General features: G+C 38.5%; 1 protein-coding gene across 4 annotated transcripts in view; it reads left to right on the forward strand.

Annotated features, from left to right (window-relative positions):
* ZFYVE28 (zinc finger FYVE-type containing 28) overlaps positions 1-18,706 on the forward strand; it is a 165,865-nt gene that overhangs the window by 92,445 nt on the left and 54,714 nt on the right. For all 4 annotated transcript variants that reach the window (XM_056351085.1, XM_056351104.1, XM_056351075.1 and 1 more), the window contains exons 3-6: positions 8,771-8,908; positions 11,751-11,953; positions 13,672-13,761; positions 16,513-16,602. In XM_056351085.1, the coding sequence (XP_056207060.1) occupies positions 8,771-8,908; positions 11,751-11,953; positions 13,672-13,761; positions 16,513-16,602 (521 nt within the window). The remainder of the gene's footprint in view (positions 1-8,770; positions 8,909-11,750; positions 11,954-13,671; positions 13,762-16,512; positions 16,603-18,706) is intronic.

The following is an 18,706-nucleotide window of genomic DNA, read 5'->3' on the forward strand; positions in this document are numbered from 1 at the left end:
GTCTCTCTAGCCTGCTTAATTTGCAACCCTTGAGACATTATATTAGTTATGTTAGTGGAGGTCAATGAAGGAGACAGAAGAGTAATTATTGAGATTGAGGGAAGAAGCTGACTGAAAGAAACCTTCATGTTTCTAAAGTTTAGTAACTGAGAATAGATGAGGAGGGGTGTCTGGCTTTTTTTCTAGAGTAGGTAGAGCGAAGAAGAAGGAACCAAAAGCAGACCTTCTCCAGCCCATTCAGTTACATCAGAATGCTGGGGCATTGATCTATGGTGAGGAGATAATCATGCTAGTTTTCAGAATTGTACCTGATTTTGAGGCTTTTTCTGAAACATAACAGAGCTGGAGGGCTCTAGAGAAGTTCTCATGAGGTCTAGATTTATAAGACATGATGCAGATGTAGGAAAGAAGGACTGGAACTGGTGGGAGAGCCAAGTCTTGTTCAAAGAAAATTATTCTCTCTTTTTTACAATCTCTTCCAATTTAATTTAAGTGGAGACAGTGCCAGTTTAGAAAAGGAAGTGAAACTGAGAAGAAAAGTATTTCTTATTTAAGTGATGATGTCAAGATTAACCTTAAATTCCAGACAATGCAAGTCTGCTGTATTGTTTCTGTGATAGTAGGTCTTGTAAGGTTTTTCCCTATAGTTTTATCTCTATTTCAGTTGTTTTATAATTGATTGTCATTTCATTATTGCTAGTAATGATTACTTGTATGAGTTGCATTGCTCCAACAGATGTCTTCTCTGTGCTACCTGACATCTTCAAACAGTTTGTCAGGTACCTGTTTGCTATTTAGTTATGCAAGTGAGTGAAAGCTTGTAACATTTCCTTTGAAAACATGCAGGCTTGTCAACCCTTTCATATGTTTTTACTGTACTTGAAATCACTGTGAATGAAGAAAATTATTTTGTATAATTAAATACTGTAAATAACCTGTAAGTATCACAAGAGTTGATTTTTCTTCCGTTAGGCTACGAATGCAGATTTTAAATTTACTTCCTCCCACCCTCCAGAAATGTTAAGTGATCAGTGGAATGATACAGCTGGGTAGGAAACAAATATGCAGCAATAAACATTTCTAATTAGTAAATAAAATAATTGTGTGCTTTAAAACCTTGTCTGTTTAAACAGCTTTTCTTCATTGTTTTGGGGAAACTTTTGGTCACTTCTGTTTTCACTATAGAATGATGAGCATGATGGCTAGAAAATATAAAATGCTTGACTGTAAGTTGAGCCATCAGTACAACTCTTGACAACTAACAATAATTTTATTTCATTTTTGTGTTCTAGATTCATAGTTGGTATGATGTAGGGACTGATTAATATTGTAAGATATTTTTTCTTTGAAAAAAAGCATTGTAATAGTGTGTAATACTGTAGTCTTACATATTTACAAACTTTTTAATGTGTTTCCAGTTGTTTGTATGGATCAAATAGGTCATTCAGAGAAACTACTTGTTATCTAAAACTGTAGGCAGAGTGGGTTTGAGAATATTGTACATTGTAGGTCAGGGAATTAATTTGCAGCAGAGAACCTCATAGGGAGGAAAGCTGGCTCCCCCCCCAGTTCAGCACTGTATTGGGATGCAGGATTCTTTCACTCTGCAGTACGGGAAGGCAAGCAAAGCAAAGGTGGCAGTAAGTCATGATTGCATTGCCTGCATTCTGCTCGTGGCCTCAGCTGTGGAGCAGCTTTGGACCAATATGAAGAAGACTGTGCCAGCTCTGTGCCAGGCTTAAATTCTTTCATGCTTGGAAAATACTGAAGTACTTATTAGGGCACCTTTTGGATCCCTGTACCATGGTAGGAAAGTAGTTGCCTGGTACTGGTTGGAGGAGAAAGCCTGTTTTATGTTTGGTGTGGCAGATACCCATGTTCAAAGTGAATGTCTCTTATTCTTCTGTTGCTATGAAACTATGTAGAAGGGGATGTTACTATACCAGGTTACTTAATGGATTATTTTCAAGTGTTTTCTAATATAGGACAAACATTTTAGAGCCTTTATAAGAAAAAGCTTAAGTATGTAGATACTGCTGAAAGAGCATGTCTGTAGCCATGATATTCTGATTCACTGTGGACAAAGTTCTTATCTGTTACTGATAAAGGGAGGCTTGACTGAGAGCAGTCTTTCAGTGTAGGTTTGGCTACACTTCGTTTCAGTAAATGCTGCCTCGTCTAACATCAGTTAATGGCTTCTTGGTGTGAAGGAATAGAGCAGATTATTTTTTTTCTTATGGTGGCACCATTTTTGAAATCTGAAAGTTTTCTTCTCTGCAGAGAGAGGATGATGCCCTGTAACAATGCTGTACTTCATGTAGTCTCTCAAGTTGATCTTCGTTATTAACAGCCCTTCTGTAAATAGGGTTTCCTCTTTTATTTACTGAGGAAAATTATATTTTATTTATATTTGGGTGGCTGGTTAGAAAAGAGGGGCATTAATTCCGTGATTTTATCTTCGTGGTAGAGATGCTTAGAACAGATGTACGTTAAGTTTAAAGGTAATTTGTCAAAAGAGTACACACTGGCTTATTGGGAAATGTCATTTTAGCCAATAAATAAATACTACATCGTGGCTAAAGAACCATTTTTATTGGAAGCCATGCTTAAATATCTGTAAGCTCTTTTGTTTGAAAATTAATGTGCCGGTGTTCACCTCTTCATATGTCAGTGGCTCCACTTGGGAAGATTAGTCAGTGTATGCAAAATAAATTTTGAATATATATGAAGGTTAAGATCAAAATTTCCATTAATAAACTTGTGATATTTGGAGAATGAAGTCCTGTCGTGATGGTATACTAGCAAGACAGTTTAGCAAGAGAGGCTTTGATGCTGCCGTTCAACACAAACTGCAACAATTGTTGTTGGGCTGGGGTGCTACAGCTTTTAAATTGCTAGAGATACAAGTTGCCTTCAATTCATGGTAAATTTTGGTACTGCCCTATAGTGGGCTAGGTTAGACTGGGAGCTACTGCCCAAAGTTCAGACAAACAAATTCTAAGTTACTTGTAGGAGGTGGGCCATCTAGAAGTGCACCTCCAGTCAGTTTGCAGATGATGCCAATTTGTGGTAGAGCGTTGATCTGCTGGAGGGCAGGAGACTCTGCAGGGGGGGCTGGGCAGGAGACTTTGCGGGTGACGGGGGTGGGGGGGGTTGGGCAGACTGGACCAAGGGGCCAGGAACAGTGGCATGAGTGTCCCCCAGGGCTGAGTGCTGGGTACTGCACTTGGGTGACAACAGCCTCACGCAGCGCTGAGGGCTGGGGGCAGAGCAGCTGGAAACCTGCCTGGAGGAAAAGGGCCCGGGGGTGCTGGCTGATGTCCGGCTGGACGTGAGCTAGTAATGTGCCCAGGTGGGCAAGGCGGCCAACAGCATCCTGGCTTCCATCAGAAACAGTGTGACCAGCAGGACCTCAGCACTGGTGAGGCCGCACCTGAAATCCTGTGTTCAGCTTTGGGCCCCTCAGGCATATAGGTGCTGGAGTGCGTCCAGAGAAGAGCAACAAAGATGGTGAAGGGTCTAGAGAATGTATCTTATGAGGAACAGCTGAGGGAACTGGGGTGGTTCAGCTGTAGAAAAGGAGGCTCGGGGGGGCCTTATAGTTCTCTACAACTATGTGACAGGAGGCTGTAGGCAGGTGGGGGTCAGTGTCTTCTCCCAGGTAACAAGTGACAGGACAAGGGGAAGTGGCCTCAAGTTGCATGAAGGGAGGTTTAGATTGGATATTGGGAAACATTTCTTCACTGCAAGGGTGGTCAAGCGTTGGAACAGGCTGCCCAGGGAAGTGATGGAATCACCAACCCTGGAGGTATTTAAAAGCCATGTAGACGTGGTACTTAGGGACATGGTTTAGTGGTGGGCTTGGCAGTGCTGGGTTAATGGTTGGACTTGATGATCTTAAAGGTGTTTCTTCAGTGATTCTGTGTTGGCAGTAGGAAACAGTCAAATAGCTGATGAGGCAAAAAAAGGGAGTCTGAAAGCATGGCCTTTGGGATCCGTGCAAGACGGGCTGGAGGGAAAGCAATGGAACTTGTTGCTGTCTGGAGAGAGACTTTCAATCTCTGATGGATGAAACAGCTTCTGTAAAGACCCTGCTGGATTCTGAAGCCAGGACTTTTGGGTGTTGCTTGAATTCCTATCACTTAAATCAAGGAGTATGTCACCTTATTAGTTTTTTCTGTTAATGAAAGTCACCCATAAGAACCCTGAATACTAGCTAATGACAACAAAATCTTCCTTTGTTTGGCCTTAATTTGTGTTCTGCTGTCATAAATGTGATGTTGATGGAGGTCTGCTATTTGACATCAAGCCAGAAAAAGAAACAAAAAATGTGAAGCTATTAAGCTCATGCTGATACTATCACAGACTGTAATACCTTGGCTAATTTTACTGATAATACAAAAAAATTATATTGAAGAAGTACTGAACAATATGAGAAATTATCTTCGTCTGAAGAAATCTTGCAGAAGATCTCAGGAAGGTCATGTTAAATTTAATGGTGTGGAAGAGCACCACAGATTTTATGAAGGACATGTACAAAAGGGTTACATGTTGATCTAAACATGTTTAAGAGCGTAAGTAAAACTAAGTTACTGCTTGTTCATTTTGTACCTGTTCTGAAAGCTAATGCAGCAGTTGCTGTTAGCTTTATGTACAGATTATTGAGTATATGGCCAATTACTGCTGGGTCAAGAATAAACTAACTTTTTGTTCTTTACTGTGGCGAGCTACATACGTTGTCTCACTACCACTCATTCCCTTACCTATCAAAATAAAATATAGGTGCTTTCCATTATGCAAAACATTGAGCTCTTTTCCAGGAAATTAGGAACTTGGAGTAAATCCCAAAGCAGAATTTCTGCAGCAGCTGCCTGTTGTGCTGCTGGAAAGCCTAAACAGTGCAGCTTTGAAACAAAACTGTGCTCATCCTGGTATGCAAATGAACCAAAAGATAACAGATAAAGCTACCAAAGGGTACATTAAATCCAGAGGCTTTTATGTAGAAAGATGGATCAAGTGAAAGATTTACTACTTCAATTCCAACAAATTGATTTCTGTTACTTAAGTTAGAGCAAAACCTCAGTGCTACCACGTATCTGAACCCATTCGTTCTTAGCTTACAAAGCAGAATACTGTAATTAACTAAATTGAATGTTTCTTGAAGCTCTTTTGAAGAAAAGACTGACTTGCTTATAATGCATTGGATAGCCTGTCTAAATTGGCTGGCATCCTTCCAGTTTCAAAGCAGCTGAGATTTGAAATCATTATGGGAGCAAGTATTCCAGTTCTCCTCTTTAGGTTACTCTGCTCTGGGCATCATAACAAGAGGGAATGGAAGAGGGGAGGAAAATGTTGGAGATTTTGTTGTTTTGGGTTTTTTCTATAGTAGGATAAAAAAAAACCTGTAGAAAAAAAGAAAATTTGGGCAATTGCACATCTTGAAACAATTAGCCTTGTAGAAATCTGTTCACATTTATACACTAAATGGCAAAGTTCTTTTAAGTAGTCTTTCCTTAATCTTCCCCTATTACCATTACAGCATGCAGGACAACATGTTCATTTCTTGAATTGTTTTTTTCACTTCGCTTTTTGACAGTGATCAGTTGTCTATGTGAAGCCAGGTAACTCTTTGTAAAAAAACTGCTACTAATCCAGAGATGGAGCTTTTGTGATTTATCTCCATTGGCAAGTGTATATTAAAATTCTAATTATTTACGATTTAACTTACTAGTACTGCATAAGTTGCAAATAACTTCCGGGGTTTTTTTAAAATGACTCGGTTTGGCGTACTTGGAGATGTGTTAGTAGATCTTTGGTGCTTTGGAGTATAAATATCTAGAGAGTACAAAAATATTGAAGAAATGAAGAATACTAAATGTCATTTAGGTGGTAAACAAACGGTATACTGAAAAATTAGTATTATACTTGCTTTGGAAAAACTTTCATTGTCTTTATTATATCTGGTTGCCTTCAGTTGCAGTATTTCATTTCAGTGCATTAAGGTACAAAATTTCATGATGCTTAGCATAATTATATCTCCCAACATGATTTAGATAGAATCTTAGTACTTTTTTACAAGTACAATGATTCGAAAAACAGAACAAAGATATGGGACAGTTGCTTGGCCAGATATGAGACCTGTTGCTTTACTCTGCATAGAACTTTCTTTGATATATCAGGAATTTTGAGTACGTATGTGGGTGATTATAAAAGGGAAATTTAATTTGTTTTGTAGCCACTGCAAAATAAGCTTGCATTTAAATAATAAGGTATTAAAAGTAGAAAAAAAGTTGAGCGAAGCTTTTCAATATGGGTCTCATCCTATTCTGTGTAGCTTTTTAGAAAAAAAAAAAAAAGCAGGATGCTGAAAATAATGTTTTCCCATATTTGAGTGTGGTGGCAAAAAAAATAAATAGGAGTATCATGTCCTAAAATAAAATAAATTGGTTTATTTGAAATCTGACATAATTGAATTCAAATGTAATTCTTTTCAGAGTTCCATGCCTTAATATTTCTTTGAATATCCTGCAGCTTTTGTAAAATTTAACTGGTAGGATGACTTTTTAGCACTGTATCTCTCAAATGTGAAAAGTTCCTTTCAAACTTTTAGTTCCCTGAAAACAGGAATCTTGCTTTTTCATCCTAATGTGCTAACCTGTATTGTTCTGGTGATGAAGTGGGAGCTAGAGACACAGCACCTGGTCTCAAAATAGATCAGCAATAACTGATTTTAAGTGCATCATGAGTGACTCATGCCCTTCTACAATTTAAATGCTTTAATCCTCAGTTTCGTTCCTTGCTCTGTAAGGGTAGGAACTAAGTGGTTTAGGAGTTTATTTTCTTATGGGACCTACTTTCAAAATATTTTGACTTCCCAGCAAGATCTAGCTAAATAATGATGAAAGAAGCATACTCTATACCAGGAATTAAGAAGTGGAAGGAAGGAAAATAGGAAACTTGCTATTAGCCTGCTTTTTCTTGCCCTAAGGCATCATACTAATTTATATGTGATCCCTTGGCTGTGTCTGCATTTTATCCTGGAGAGGGGAGATGGTGGCAGCCTGGCTTTTTTCTTCAGGCAGTGATTCTGGATGGTACTGCTGAAACAGGGTGTGAGCATCTTTGCTCTGATCTGTCTTCCAGAACTTGAACTGAAGTTCACCTTGCAGTTACACTAGGGAAAACTGTGACATTGACTTTTCCCTCAATTTCTACAATGGGCATCTCTTTGGATTCCTAGGGATCCAAGTGCCCCATTAATCCTGGCAGTATATTGCACTTGCAGAGTGAGGGGTGCATCTTTAAAATTATTTTATACGTTGGTGAATCTAGCTTTGGTTTTTTTGTCTCTTCTCATACCTGCTGGCCACAGTCTGTGTTGTTTTGTGATGCTACAGAGCCCTGTTTTCAGATATTTTTTTTTTTTAGAGAAAATGGTTGACTACTATGCATGCCAGTGTTGTTTTAAATGTATGGGGTGTTGTTTGTTTGTTACAACTTTATCAAAATGAAATGTGTTACCTCATGACAGACTTGCAAAAATAATTTATGTAAAAATGTTTTAATTGTTAGCACATAAAGTACCTTATACCAATATGTAATAAATATTGCCAATGGTTTATTTATTTTGGATTAGACAACTGGGATTATGGCATTAATGCTAAGATTATTTTGTGGCAACAGCAGTCTGCACTGAAATTACTGAAAATTTGAATTATTTTTTTTGTACCTAAAGTAGGTTTTGCCTTTCTCAGTGGGGAACAAACTAAAGGGGCAGGTTTCTTCAAAATTTCTATTCTTCTTTTATTTTTGTAAATGCAGAGGAAAAGACACCAGTAAAGCTTAGGCGTAAAGCAATTCTCTATTAAACAGTTCTATGCAGACAGATTTGTTTTTAATTGCTTGAAAAAATATTTTCAAAACAATGTGAATTCTGTAAATAATGGAAGAAGGATGAGACAAAACATCTTTAATGAAAGCACTCAGGGTTTTTCACACTCTGAACCTACCTTTATTATGTTAATCAAATTTCATGTGGTTCCCAGCAGGGATACATAAAGATTACCTTTTCAAATAAATGAATATGGATTATTTACTGCATATCAAGAGACTGGTTAGGGGTCTTTGATCTTTGTCCTGATGCAGACATAGATCAGAGCAGTTACTAAGACTCTCTAACTTGTGTGGTGTTCCCTTATCCTCCTGGATGGCCAGGGGGAGAAACAGCAGGCAGGTGTGCCAGCCCTTGCCTGCTGGGGACTCAAGTGTAGTAAGCACCTGCTTTAGATTCCCAGGACAAGTTTAATTCTTCAACTCCAATGATCCCAATGTAACTCAATTTCTAAGGTCTCCGGGGTACTCTGTCAGGTGCTTTTTTTGGGGAAGAATGAAGTGAATATCATTTGGGCTGGTGAGAGGAAATGAGAAGTCAGTTTATTTGTGCTTATAGTTTATTTACTGATACTTTACAGTTAATGAGCTCTTTAAATCATGCCTCCTCATCAGAAGTCCCACTAAAGTAGTCAGTTAAGTGCAGTGAATCTGAAAAACTGTCTCTATGAAAACTAAAAAAAGTGAAGTTCGCCACTCTTCCTTTCGATGCAATATCCTCCTGTGTTTTCTCTGTGTGTGTGATGACCATTAAGAGTTAAATACTGCATTTTCTTTCTTAATTTGTTGTTGCCTCGCTAAAATTCTGTTAAAACTTAGAAAAAAAATATCTGGGATTTATGTGGGAACAGTATATATGTTATCCTATATTTTGCTTCAGGATAATGTTTTGAACATCATAAATCAAATCATGGATGAATGCATTCCACATGAACGGGCCAACCGAGACTTTTGTGTTAAGTTTCCGGAGGAAATACGCCATGACAACCTTGCAGGACAGCTTTGGTTTGGAGCAGAAGTAAGTCTCTCATGTTTTGTTACTTGGGGTTAATGGACCGTTTTTGTGTGGTATAAAATCAGAAGTTTAAAGTACATCTAGAGACTTTTCTGCAAATGGTACGTATAATTAAAGAGTAAACATCTTTGAGAACTTGCTCTGGATGCTCAGTGGAAGGGGATACTTTAACTGTGGTTTTGGTATTGCTTGGGCTAACAGCATACCAGTTTATTTCCATAATTGTCTACTGCCGTTATGACCACGTCTTAAAAATTGTTCTTTTGTGACCTAGCATCTGATTAATATTCTTGATTTTCAAATTTATTTTTTGTCCTGATGGGCCACCTCGTGCTTTAAAAATCTTAGAAACAAATAAAGATATATAAGGGAATTATAGCAGGATAAAAGTTTTTCGAACAAATGTAAATGTATGCTCTTACTTTATTTTAAGGCTATATTATAACTTGGAGCTGGTATTTTTTGCGCATAACTCATTTGTTTCACATGTTTAGGCTTAAAATATAATGGTTTCTGTGCAAAGCACTGAAGTCTACTTATCTTATGTGGCTTTTCTCAAAGACCTGCTTTGACAGCAACCTGTAGGAACAAGGGATTTTTTGTGGTGAATAAGCTTTAATTATTTTAACCAAGGGAAGCTTGAAGTGTCAGAATAAAGGACATGATATGTAAGATACTTATTTGTTACTACTGGTATCTGTTGGCTAAGAAAAAGGAATAAAAACTCATTGTGGAGTCTTTAATGATAAACTTAGTGTCTTCAGGTCTGCTGGCCTGAGGGTGACTTTAAGCACCATGGATTTAAGAGTTGAGGAGAGTAGCCTAGACATCCTACCACACAACAGCATGTTGTGGTGTTGCTTTCAACTTTGCCTCTCTTGTATTTGAAGCAATTCGTTGGCTCCTGTTATTATCCATTCTGTTCTCTACCAGTTCCTCCTTTCTTTTTAAAGTGCATGCTCTCCTATCTTGTTTAGTCCAATATGCGTCCATATGTTCTGTTTCTGAAACTTTGACAGTTGTTAGTTGTAGGTTCTTCTGAGTCAGGCAAGTCCCGGGTAGAATTTACAAAATTAATTCGATTTTTCAATGCTTTCTAACCCTATCTTCAGCAAAAACAGCAGCAACTTTTTTTCTAATTAGTGTGTGACCTTCACTGCCATCATACAGGTGACACCATGCTCTGTTTTTAAAATGCTGAGTGTCTGATGTATCTGCTTAATGGTGCTTCTTTGGTCATTAGGTAGGAGAACATGGGGTCATTCTGTCTGCAGCTGTCCATAATGAATCCCTGTGAATCTCATTATCCTTTCTTACTTGAAGGCACTAACAAACCAGGATTACAGCAATGAATGAACAGGAAAAATGCCAGCCCATGCAGTAAATTCTCCTTGCGTTGTGGAATATGCTTGAGGGGATCACAGAGACAGCTAGTATCTTCGGGGATGAAAAAAATAGTCTCCCTTTATTCACTGCTTGTTACATAAGTTAATGCTTTTACTTTTTCCAAATCCAACTTTCATTGTCTCCTAAATCAAATCAACAGGCTTGGAGAGACCTGTTGGTTTCAGAGAAAGTAACGTATGCAGTGATGAAGTAATGTTAATTCCTACTACTGTAGACACTGTCATTCTGTAAATTCATGTAGTAAGGAAAACTGTATGGACTGTTAAAAATATACACTTATGTGCCCTTGTCAGTGCAATCGCTCTGATGGACTAAGTACCTGTCAGCAGTTAAGACTTGCCTTATCCATACATTCCCACAAATACTGCTTTGACTGATAAGAGGTAAGAACATCATCTTCTCCTGGTAGCCTTAAAACATAAATCAATGCATTAGCCTGCTGAGCAAGGGTTGGGATGGCAGGTCCCTCACAGAGCTGCAGTAATGCCTCCCATCCAGGGGAGTGCAGGGGCAGAGAGGAAGTGGAACAGAGCTGCGAATGAAGATTTAAAACAAAAAAAAGATAACTTTGAGACTAGAAGAACCGTGTATATTTTCAGTTAATAAAAATATTTCCATTAATCCAGTAAGTATGATTTACATCAGTGCTTGTTGTCTTCCAAATGTATCCATAAAGGAATAAAGCCAGCAGCAGAGATTATTAAATAGCCTGGTTTTAACAGCAATATTTTAAAAAGTTTTATTAATGTCTTACAGTAAAAATCTACTTTTAATGTCTTTGGGAGCCCTTGTGTAACTCTTGGGCCAAGGAGTCTCTTAAATAGCTGCTTCCCAGAAACTGAAAGGGAAGAATCACTCTGTGACCTGGTTTTATGTTTTTTCCTATAAAATATATGCATGGCTTCTGTAGGAGGCAGGCTATTGGTCTAGCTCACTCCCTGGTCTGACAGCCAATGTGAGTATTTTTGCTGCAAGTGGCATCACGGTTGCAGAATTTCTGTCCTTTTCATGAGGAGTAGATTTACAAAATCAAGCAGTCTAGCCTGGATCAAGAGAGTCCATTGATTGTACTTCAGCTGGATCCACATCCCTCTTACGCAATCAATCTTCGTGTACATAGAGTATATATTTTATCAATACATGCCTACCTAGTGGGAGAAGCACTTTTTAAAAGTTATTCTATCAGTTATGTGGTTCTTGCACTTGAACCTTCCTCTGTTCCCATGTCTCCTGGACTGAGCTGCTCCCTAACCTTTTATGTGAAGGCTTATGATTCTCAGCATATCAGTTTTAAACCTTTCACTTGTTTAATAATTTGCAACAAATTGGGGCTAAGTACTGCCTTTGTTCAAAGTATTAACTATCACATCTTGTTCTCTTTTAAACATAAAATTAACTTTGTAAAAATTAATATTTTCTCTCTTAATGTATTTCATAGTGTTTGGCTGCTGGTTCAATTATTATGAATCGTGAAATTGAGAGTATGGCTATGAGGCCATTGGCGAAGGATCTGACTCGAAGCCTGGAGGAAGTTAGAAATATCATTCGTGACCAGGCCTTAAGGGATTTGAACCTCTACACAGAAAAAATGAAAGATTCACTCAAGCATTTTGATGTCCTTTTTGCTGAATTTGAATTAAGGTAAAAGATCCGATGTAAATGCATTGTGAGCATTGGCTTGGGTACTACAACTGTGGTGTGCCTTGTTGGTTTTTGGAAGCTTGCTGTTTTGTTGTGTTTTCTTTTAATGGAAAAAGCATGTCATTTTTTTTATCATGGTATTTGAGTTCTTCAGTAATTTGTTGTATTGTTAGATTTTTTCCGTCTAATGTAGTAATAACGAAGAGAAAATTAAATAGCTTTTTAGCAATTAATATTTGCTCTATTCAGCTAAACTGTAATTTTCCATTTGCATGCTGGCATATGGCATTTGAGGGATGTTTTCCAAGACAAAAAAGGAAGCCATAAATCTCTTCACTTAAAGTTTTTTTGTTGGAGGAAAGGCGACAAATAAGATACATTTAAAAAAAAAAAAGATAACAAATAGTCTAGATATTATGAGGTCTTGTTCTCCTGTGTTTAGAGATACAAGCAGGATGCACCTAGTGAATTTAAGGCAAATTGAAAACTGATGAAGGAAGTGCTTTTACACAAGCCATAATTAACCGCAGGAACTCAGTGATTTAAAAACTTGTGATTGCAGAATGGCTTGGAGGCTTATAGCAAAAGCAAAAATAACTGCTTTTGGGATGAGAAAAGCAACTGCTTATTGCATCAAGGGTCACATTGACCAGGTCTTGCATTGTGCTTCGGAATTAAGCCAGCTTCCTGCATACTTGTTAGATGGTTGTAGTGCTGGGCATAGTTAAAGACAGGATAACTGGACAAGATTATCTGTGGATGTAATATAATACAGCCATTACTACCCTCTGCAAGACAGGTTTCTTAGAATTGGGTAGTGTTTTAAATTTTTTCTGGGAATAACCCATAGACTGTCTTGACTCCCATTACTCTTAGCCTTTCCTCAGTATTCATATTATCTTGTATTATTTTACTCATGTAAGCAGGTTTTTCTGATTAAAAAACCCTATCATTATACTGTTACACTGAAAAACATTTTAATTGAAAACATTAGCTAAAAATGTTTTTAAGTGTGGTTTTGAGTGCAGACACCAATGACAATCAGTAACTGGTTCTTGACAGTACCTGTGCAGTTTTGGGCCTGTCCATACCAACTCTCTACATAGAGCATTTTAATTTGCCATTGTTCTGCAAACAACTTTTCCCCTTTGTGTGTTACCTGTAGTCTACAAATGACTGATTAAGTAATATGGTGACAGAAAACCACTTTACCAAAATTTCTCACCTTGTGAGTTAGTACTTCTGCATGTAATTCCACATAGAAATGAGGCCAGCTTTTAAGTCTCCTAAATTGTTTCTCTTGGGTGGCTGAAATTTCCCTAATATTATCTCGGGTAAAACCTTTTTAATTAAAATTTGTCTTTCAGTCAGGTTTTTTTCTTAAGTGCAGAGTGAACTACTCTGTCTCCAGGATGTGGCAATAAAGATCCTTCTAGAACCAACCTCCCTGTGCCACACAGTATGGTGTTCTGGTTGCTAAATGTGTGTAATGACATTTCTAAACTGAGTTCCACTGCCTCTATCTGCAATAAGTAAATTGGATGCATTTCTTATAGATTCTTGTGCTGTAATTTTTGTAGGAGTGCTGTCAAAATAAATACAAAATGGTACATGAAAGGTTAGGTTTCTATGATGATTTATCATAGCCTTGTTTTTGTCTATGTTATGATTTGTTAAAGTGTGTAAAATAGTAGTATGTTTTTCTATAATCTTTGTAGTTATGTGTCGGCCATGGTACCTGTGAAGTCTCCAAAAGAGTATTATGTGCAGCAAGAGGTAATCGTACTCTTCTGTGAAACTGTGGAGAGGTAAGCATTTTAGTTCAGTACTAGGTTTTTAATTTCTGTGTTTACTTTCAGTCTGAGCTTTTCTAGAAGTACTTTGACTGTAGTCTTTAGGAAGCATCATAAAATACTAGGCATTTTGCTTTTCTAGTAATATCCAAGTAGAAAGCTAAAAAGCATTAAGCGTGCTTGCCAGGCACAAGCCTGTACTTTTTTGGTTGTGGGTTGTTTTTTTTTTTCTAGAAAACAAACACAAAAGTTAATAATCCAACAATATTGTCTGTATGCCTAGTTATAGATATGTAAATGAAGGCTAAACATTTAGATAAGCTCCATCTGTTTAAGGCATTAAGACTTAGTGATATTTCATGCAGGAATACATGAGATGATTCAAATAGTTTGTGAACCTTTAGGTGATTATCATGAAGAACTTGTAAAGGCTCTTTAAAATCTTAGAGGGCTGGAGCTTGACTCTGTATGTATGAAGATATGATGTTAAAAGAAGGCAAACAACCAAAACAGTAGTTCACTAGTTCTCTGAGAAGTATAAAGTGATAAGCAAAAATGTGAGTTTGGAATGCACTGTTGAACAACTTTTCCCCCCCACCCCATCACAGACTAGTCAGCCTAGTGGGGGGCAGTGGAGGGGAACAGCATGTGAAATAACCAGCTGTAGTGAGGTTTTGTGCAGTGTAAAGCAGTTCTCAAAAGGAAAATAGTGAACTGGAGTCTGAGTGGAATTATTGGAGACCAATTGACTGTAAGAAGCACTTGCAGTAAGTGTTCGGTTTAGTGTCATATTAGGAGAAGTTGTGAAGTAGGACTCTGGGAAGGAATGAAGGATTACACAGCACACTGCCACAATCTGTAGATGACACCAATGCCAGAGAATAGAATCATAGTATCATTTGGGTTGGAAAAGACTCTGAAGATCATCAAGTCCAACCATTAACCCAGGACTGCCAAGTCCGCCACTACACCATCTCCCTAAGCACCGTATTTATGCGGTTTTCTTAAACACCTCCAGGGATGGCGATTCCACCACCTCCCTGGGCAGCCTGTTCAATGCTTGGCCACCCTTGCGGTGAAGAAACGTTTCCCAATATCCAATCTAACCCTCCCCTGGTGCCACTTGAGGCTATATCCTCTTGTCCTATTGCTTGTTATCTGGGAGAAGAAACTGACCCCCACCTGCCTACAACCTCTTCATGTAGTTGTAGAGAGCAGTATTGTCCCCCCCCCAGCCCCCTTCTCTCCAGGCTGACACCCCTGCCCCAGCCCCTGCCCGGCTCTGGACACGCTCCAGCCCCTCAGTGTCTGTCTGGCCGTGAGGGGCCCAACGCTGAGCCCAGGCCCCGCGGGGCGGCCCCACCAGTGCCCAGGGCAGGGGGACGGGCGCTGCCCTGGCCCTGCCGGCCACACCGTTTCGGACACCGGCCGGGACGCTGCTGGCCTCCTGGGCCACCTGGGCACGCTGGGGGCTCATGCCCAGCCGCTGCCGCCCAGCCCCCCCGGGCCCTGTCCCGCCGGGCAGTTCCCAGCCCCCTGCCCCCAGCCCGCAGCTGCCGGGGGCTGGTGTGACCCAGGGGCAGGGCCCGGCGCTCAGCCCTGGGAACCCCCACACCACCGGCCCCGGCCCCTCGGCCCGGCCTGCCCGGAGCCCCCCGCAGAGCCCCCTGCCCCCGGCACATCAACACTGTCCCCCAACCAGGTGTTTCAGGTTTTTTAAAAAACAAGATTATAGCTCAAAGTAATCATAGCAAGGAGGAGGAATTACTTTCCATCAGTCAGAGAGCTACTACATGCACTCATATTTGGCCAGTGTGAGGAAAAAGATGTTTCTCATTAGCAGCTCTGGATAATGTGGCAGTGGACAGTAGGAAGGAACAGGGAGTAAGGGTGGGCCTTGCTCTGCATCCATCTGTTAGTACAAAGTAGAACTTGCTTTCTGGTCGTTTTGCTGTCCACCACTAGCAGTATTTGCAAGATGAGTACTGATGAGGAATAAGAAAAAGTTATTTCCATTCTTTCTGGGACCACTCCTCAGCAGGACTACTGTGCAGTTCTGAGTGTTATCTTACTCACTGATATGGACACATTGGAGAAGAAATTTGAGAGTGTTAGGAAATCTAAGAAATTGTGAAGAAACCTGGAAAACATAGCCAAGTGAAAAGCCGAAACAAATTGGGTTTTATCCTAAAAGGGATTTAAGATATTTCTAAAGTTATTAGAGGACAGTGAAGTGGCCCCCAAACATTAAATCCTTAGACTTCAATAATAGTTGCTGTATAGAACTAGGTGGGTTTTTTTTTTAGTTTGGTTTGTTAGATAAGGAGTTGACCTAGGTGATCATAGGAAGTTTTATTTGAAAATGAAACCAAATACTTTCCCCTGTTACTTGGAAAATACTCCTTTTAGTTTAAAAACTCTAAGCACCAGTGGCTTTTAGTAACAAACTGAATCTTGGTGTGAAATAGTAACTGAAAAGGAAAAATGGCATTAAAATTATTTTGGTTTTGGATGGCTAGAAAAGCTTTTAAAAGTGTCTAAAGTTTTTTAAAGTGTTTAAAGTTCTTTTTCTTCTATAAATATTTTTTAAACTAGAGAGTGCAGTAGTCAGTTATTTTATATAGTGATTTAGATTGTACAAAAATAATTCATAAGTTAAATACTATCAATTTTGTTAGGCTTTTAATAGTCTTCTCAATTTTTTTCCTATTGAAATGTTCTTGGAGCATTTTGTCTCTTAGTGAATAATATTTGTCTTCTGCTTAGAGCCTTAAGGCTTGGATACCTCACTCAAGATATGATAGATGACTATGAACCAGCTTTAATGTTTACAATTCCAAGATTAGCCATTGTATGGTAAGTAATCTTTAACTACTCTCCCTTCTGCTTCATTTAAAGATTCACTGAAGATTTTAATTTTTTTCCGGACTTTTGGTGTATTTTTTCACCTGAGTTTGCTTGTACTTTATTCAAAAATATCAGAGAATTATATTTTGTTTTAAATCATTGTGTTTTCCTGTGGAATATCAAGAAGGGGGGGGGGGAAATGTAGAACTAAATATAGAAGATAGGAACCTGGAACAGTCGTCCTACAGAAAGAAATTAAAAATTTAATAAAATCTGTGGAATGACACATTGTCAGAAATATATTTCTTTGAAAGCACATGTTTAGTGTCATTCAAAAATAGTATGACCTAAGCATATAAGTCTTGAAAAGCAAAAATTTTCAATACAAGTTGTGTAATTTTCTTAATGACTCTGGGTTCAAAAGGAGTTGTTATGACAAACTATTGTGACCACTGAATTAGGCTTAAATCTTTTTCAAGGAAAGTATTAACATAATTTATGTGTAGATTTGTGTCCTGTATTGACCATTCAAGACAACTAAATTAACACAGTGGGTTTATTTCATGCAGTTTTTGCAATATTGAAAAATTGGATGTATTTTTGCTAATAAGTCTTCATGATTTGAGAGAGCAGTTTTTCTGGAGTAAAGCCAGCATATTTGCAGTATTTTACCATTATGAATGTTTAAAGGTTAGCTAATATAAGTAGTATAATTGAGGGAAATAAGAAACCTCAAATCCTGAGTGTAATGTGCTTCTCCTCAGAAAATCCCTGTGGCCCATTGTTCCTGTTAAATAGGATATTGTCTGTAACTGTCTTTCTAAAAATAATAACAGTAATAATCAGATTATCAATAAACAACAGGAATGCGGGAACTCTGAGTCTGCTGGAAGGCACAGTGAGGAATAATATATAGTGACTATCTGGAAAGCCAAGGGCTCTCTAGAAAATATACCATGTCAATCCCAAATTACAAAGAAGAACAGAGAGGGAGAAGAGAAAAAAGTTGTAGCTGCTTGTAAGTATTCAGTGATTTGAAAATAAATCACTGCCATGTGAAGTTCCACAGAAAAATTACACCATCCAGATAGTAGTGTTGTCTGGAGGAAATATAAGTCTTTTTTTTGTACTGTGAAAGGAGAAAACTTTAAACACAAGACAAATGCAACACAAAGTTGTTGTGCTTTTGCTCTGTGTCTTAATGAGAAGGATGGATCTGGGGCAAGGAGAAGCCCTGGATCCCCTTGGTCTTCTAATAGCAAAGCTTTAAGGAATACTTCTCAGGGTCATTTTTGTCTAAGGATTCTAATACGGTGTATGTTGCCTAGATAGTTAGCAGGTGTCAGTGCATTTTGAACCAATAGGAAACACTAAGACACATTTTTTCCTTTTTTTTAGTTCTTTCCATGTTACAGCTGTGTTGAAGCTTTGATTCAGAAATCTCTCAAAGGTCATCATAATTTCTTCTGTAGTGTTCTAGCCCAGTTTGGTTTTGTGGTTGTTATTTTTATTATTTTTACTAATTCTGAGAGTTAAGCTCTATGGAGAGCAAACTATACCTGAAAGCCAAAGGTATGATGATATTGCATCAGTTAGAGGTTCAGTGAGAGCACCCTCAAACTTCCCCTCAGCAAACTAACATTTCTTTAGGCAGAACGCAGGATGTGAGTCAGCAGTAACTACTGTGCTTTGTGGCAGCCTGCTTGTTGAAGCCCAGAAAGCTTAGAAAAAAAAAAAAAGTGTATGATCTTGGTAACAGGATAATTTCTTTTAAGCCACCAAAAGAAAAAAAAGGTGACTTGCAAAAGGAGTAATTCTTTTTTTTCTTCTCCCCTTTCCCTACTGCTGCCCTGGTCCCCAAAGCAATGTTGATCAAGCTTAGTAGTCAGATTTCTTGGACCCTTTGTTACCTTGACAATTCTGAACTTTCTGATGGTCATCTTCCAGCCTGATGGGAAACCACAGTACTATCCTGGTACTAGGGCATAAGCCAGACTCTGGGTTTAAAAACAGAAGAGCAGTGTTTCCTAGATGGTAGCCAGAGTGTAAATGGTCTTACTTTATTAGTTTTTTTAACACTTCAGTGGGATTTGTCTAACTTGTGACACTAGCT

This window comes from Falco biarmicus, chromosome 1 (genome assembly GCF_023638135.1).
Source record: "Falco biarmicus isolate bFalBia1 chromosome 1, bFalBia1.pri, whole genome shotgun sequence".
NCBI classification, from domain to species: domain Eukaryota; kingdom Metazoa; phylum Chordata; class Aves; order Falconiformes; family Falconidae; genus Falco; species Falco biarmicus.